This window comes from Penaeus monodon, chromosome 26 (assembly GCF_015228065.2).
Source record: "Penaeus monodon isolate SGIC_2016 chromosome 26, NSTDA_Pmon_1, whole genome shotgun sequence".
NCBI lineage: Eukaryota > Metazoa > Arthropoda > Malacostraca > Decapoda > Penaeidae > Penaeus > Penaeus monodon.
In genome coordinates, this window is record NC_051411.1 from 34,502,306 (window position 1) to 34,507,305 (window position 5,000).

The 5,000-nt window shown below is 36.3% G+C and overlaps 1 protein-coding gene across 1 annotated transcript in view; it reads left to right on the top strand.

Moving 5' to 3' along the window:
• Positions 1–5,000, top strand: part of LOC119590107 (N(G),N(G)-dimethylarginine dimethylaminohydrolase 1-like) — a 7,842-nt gene that overhangs the window by 1,959 nt on the left and 883 nt on the right. Inside the window, exons 2-7 of the mRNA XM_037938874.1 lie at positions 416–589; positions 1,020–1,122; positions 1,809–1,906; positions 2,523–2,618; positions 2,917–3,045; positions 3,372–5,000. The exon at positions 3,372–5,000 is cut by the window's right edge and continues 883 nt beyond it. Coding sequence (XP_037794802.1) covers positions 416–589; positions 1,020–1,122; positions 1,809–1,906; positions 2,523–2,618; positions 2,917–3,045; positions 3,372–3,503 — 732 coding nt within the window. The 3' untranslated portion in view covers positions 3,504–5,000. The remainder of the gene's footprint in view (positions 1–415; positions 590–1,019; positions 1,123–1,808; positions 1,907–2,522; positions 2,619–2,916; positions 3,046–3,371) is intronic.

Below are 5,000 nucleotides of genomic sequence, written 5' to 3' on the forward strand. Positions count from 1 at the left end.
CTATACTAATCCATACTAATAATCTACACTGGTATAACTAGAATTACTCATTGCTGTTCTAAGCAACATAGATGTGTGCCTCTCATTCAAGTTCAGACAGTTTTAATGTTTGAATTTTGGATATTAGGGAAAGATATTTTGTGCATATTTTCCATTTTGTCAAGTTTTCATTCTTTTTGCAAACAAACCATATCAACATTATTAGCCCTTTTAGTATTGGAGGGCTAGATAAAGTCTCATTTTGAAAGCACATGCATAGGGTTTCTCAACCTTTACCATTGTTCATTCCGGTTTTTTCCCACCAAATAGAGTAATTAGTCTAATACTAGAAACAAGAATACCATTAATAAGATAGATAAGAATAATAGATAATAGAAGCACAGTATGCCCTGATCTTACCCTCTTTCTCCCGTAGGCAAGAAAACAGCACGAGACATATGTGGCCACCTTACGTGAGATCGGGCTGGATGTGATCGAGCTGCCCCCAGACGAGGTCCACCCCCACTGCATGTTCGTTGAAGATGTGGCTGTGGTTTGTAATGGCATAGCACTCTTGACCAGACCTGGGCACCCATCCAGAGAAAAGGAGGTATGTACATATTCTGTGTTATCAATTTTTTTTTTCGTGTTCCTTTTTTACTGTGTTGGTGCTGTTATTGTTATTGTTTTCTTGTTTGTGACTATTGATTTTGTTAGTTTTATAGGGGTTATGTATATAATTCAGTGTTAAGAATTTGCTTAATGTTATTGTAGTGATTAATGCTGGTGAGATATGCATGGATGTTTACCTATATGGTATCAGAACTGAATACAGAAAATAGCTGCAAGGTGATGCTAACAAGGATCCTGCTATAGTCTGATTAATTTGTTCTTAACTTTTTTCTTTTTTCTTGATGATTTAGAATTTTAATTCATACAAGTGACCCAGAGTATAAGCATTAATATTTTTATTATTATCAGTATTATCTTGTTTATTATTATTATTATTATTATTATTATTATTATTACTATTATTGCAGGTTGAGTACATGCGATCCATATTGAAAAATGAACTCGAGTTGCCCGTCATTGAGATCAGCGACAGCAAAGCAACGCTAGATGGGGGGGATGTGCTATTTACAGGTAGGCAAGAGGTTCTTTCATTTGATATCTTTATCAGGTTTGGAGTGAAAGCTCAAAACAAGAAAGCTCTTTTCAGAAAGAAAGATGTTAAAGCTGTTTGTCAGAAAGCAGCTCTTCAAGTTTTGGATTCTAAGCTTAGAAGAGTGAAGATATTTGTCTGAAAGGAATTATGATTTATTCTGTTGTTAGATTTGTTGATTTCAAGTACTTTGCTCTAATCCATTGACAGTAAATTACATCCTAGCATGTCATGGAGACAGTTCCCAGATACATCATCACATCATTAGTCTTTGTCACACTTGCTGGTAGGATGTCTCGTGTGGTATATGCTACACAATTGCCTTAATGTGTAGAGTGGCATGCACTATGCATGTCCATCCTTGCCAGCATTTATGGAGAGTTTTACCATCATTATTATTTTAAAGCTGGTTGTTTTTGTAAAGTTCAGAGTTTCTAACTTCACATATGAAGCTTGTGTCTTTAAGGGTATTCTCATTTTAGCTGCAGCCAACCCCTTATATTATTTATATGGAAGAATGTGAAGGTTTCTGCTATGTTATTTCTCTGTAGAGTTTATTGAAAACAAGATATAAAATTATGAAGCTGCTCATATTCACAGCCAGTATTTCTTCACTTTGTATGATGAGAGAGAATTGTTTCCTCAAGGACCTTATGTCTGGTTTCAGGCAAGGAATTCTTTGTGGGTTTGTCATCCCGCACAAACCAGGCCGGAGCATGTGCCCTTGCGTCTGCCTTTCCTGAGTTTCCGTGCACACCGATCAAGGTCAGTGCTGTTTATACTACTATGATTTTTTCACAATATATTTTCTTGATGTCATACCCTTCATTTTGCATAAAGTAAAATCTGATGCTTCCTGTGATGACATGCCATTTCTGAAAGGATGAATGTTTAACCCAATGTCAGCGGGTGGCAAGACTGCAATGCCATGGACACTGTAATGAAAGTTTATCTATTGTCTTTACACATAGATGGCTCGACAAGTGCTTAGTCACCAAGAAGTCAGCTATTAGTCTTGCCTATCTCATCTGTTTACCCTTTTCCTTGATTATTTGAAAGCTTCATTTCTGTTAATTTATTGTCCTTGATGTTATTAATACTTTAAAAACAATTTGATAATCATAATATCAATAAGAATGACAACAATTCCAGTATTAATAGTATTGGAAAGAAAAGCCCACCAATGCAAGGAATGGGGAAATCAGGATCGGTCACTAGGGCCAACTGCTGGCTGAGCATCATGGAGCCATCTGTATGTAACAAAACTCACTAAAATCTAAAGGGGACAGTACATAAACCTGCTGACATTGGGTTAAGTAAACCTTTCAATGTCTATAGTGTGTTAAAGTTTGTGAAATATGGATTCATGCTTGTCTTGCAGGTAGATAATGCCTTACACCTAAAGTCTCTGTTAACAATGGCTGGACCGGAAGTCATATGTGTGGGCAACACTCCGGAGGCCAAAGACACCCTCAAGGTAAAAATATATAGGAAATAGTTTGTGGTAATTGGTATAGCTTTTTCTTTTTTTCTTTTCTTTCTTTCGTTTTTGTGACACCTGCTCAGTTTTTTGCGTTTCTTTGTCATGTAGTGAATAATTGTTCCATTTTATAAAGAATTACCTGCTTAGGTTTCTTATTGGTTCATACACATTTATATAGAATTATATACTTGGTTGTCTTCCTTTTCTCTTGTTCCTCTCCCTGCTTCTCTTACTTCTTCTCTGGCCTTGTCCTCATGACGTTAAGTCCTCAGATTGTTTACTCTGCTTCCAGAGAATTGAGAGAGAGGCCACTTTCCGCTACCAGACCCTAACTGTGCCAGACCTGGCTGCTGCCAACGTGGTTTTTGCCAATGGTTTCCTTCTACATGGAAGTGAAGACGAGTATCCAGGATCTTCCAAGGTGATATTTCCATTTGTTTTATAGATTGATATAGATAGATATGTTAAATTTCTGTTCTTTTGTTGACATTTTTGTTGTGTGCAAAATTCCTATTTTTTCAGTGTGATACACTGTCTTCTGAATATCAGATCAAGTGTGAAAAGAGAATGATATATAGGTGTGTAATATTTGGTAGAAAGTTATTGTTGATTTACAATATTGAGAGGAAGAGTGGAAATTTTCAAGAAAATTAACTAGAAATGGAATTTACTTCACTTTGTGCTCAGTCATTTTAACATGTAATAATTAAAGCAGAAAAAATAAAATATTCTATACTTCTATTTCAGATCTTTGAAGAGAAACTCTCCCACTGGACCTTAAAACCGATGGCCTTTACTGAGTTGTTGAAGTCTGGGGGCAACCTCTCAAGTTGTTCCATTCTCATACGCAAATCTCGGCATCTCAAGAATATCATGTAACATTGCTCTTAACATTACATTCAAGACTCCTTCGGGAATCATATTCAACTGTGTAACTATATATATGTACATACATATACATGTACATATATGCATAGATGTTTGTATGCATTGTTTGCACATACACATTGTATATATGCTGGATATATACAAATACAACTACAGGTCATATACAGAAATAGTTGAGAAGTTAAACCAGTGTAAATGCTAGCTGATACATATACCTTCTTAAGACTAGGAAGGTAACAGAGAAGGTGTAGTCCAAGAGCAGAGTCTTTTTATCGTAGATCACAAGATAATTAACTTTTTAAAAAGCCCTCAGATACTTAGACCTTGTCTCAAATTTTTGTCTGGGATGAAAAAGGCCGCAGGTGAAGTCACGGCCACTTAAAGTCTCAGGACGTCTATGCTATGCAGTCGATATATATCTCCCAAGTTTTGTGAATATTCCTCGCTGATATATCTCAAGGTTAGGGTATGTGTGATGGGCTTAGTGTATGTATGAATAGATATTGGGTGCTCACAGGAAAGTGTACAGATAGATTATGATTTATTGGTGGTATTGCTGATCTTCAGTAAGAAAACAGGTGCTGATGCTCCGTAAACAATCAGCTTTTGATATCTCTTTCCACTATGGATCTGAAGGATGCACAACTTTTCTATATTAAGGTGTTGGATTTTCAGGGGTGGAAAATAGAAAATGTTGTGGGAATATTTTTTTTTTTTTTTTTTTTTTTTTTCTATCTTCTTCTTCCTCCATCTTCTTTTACTCAGTGGAAGTCAACACTTGGATGAAGCAAGTGCTTGATGCATATTTGGCCTTTAAAGGTAGTATTATTAGAAGTCACCCTGTAAGTAGCTGCAGCACTTTCCATGCCCTCTCAGAGATGATAGTGATTTTGTAACACCTTATTCCTGTACAAAAGGTGAATTCACTAATCTTAATGATGAAAGACACCAGCAGTGCCATGTATATTTTGTCACCAGCTTAGGCAGTGCAGTAATTTTAACTTTAGTGACGATAAGCCAACTTTTTTATACACATTTACCACACAGTTCTTGTATGAATTTCTGCTGGGAGACATCAATGGTAATCTCTCTTCTGGTACAGAGCTTTCTCGGGACTAAGCACAGGCAAGCTACAGGCCCTACCTTATGACGTACCACATAGCACTCTTGTTAACCATGGTTGTGAATATCCTCGCTGATATAGTATTAATAACTATTCTCATTTCTGTGCTTCGTTTTTTCCTTTCTTTATCTATATCTTTATTTCTTAGGAGGGAGTATTTCAGATTTTTTTTTTTGTTTTTTTTGTTTTGGGGGGTGGGGGAGTATTTCAAACGAGGAGGAGCTCTTGTAGAGAAAGTCTTTTCTTCAGATCTGTAGGATGCCTCTCAAAGGATATTCATAACTGTGGAGTGGGATTTTCTTTTCTTCTTCCTTTTCATTATTATTAAAGGGAAGGGAGGGGCAGCATGTATCTTTAGTGGCATT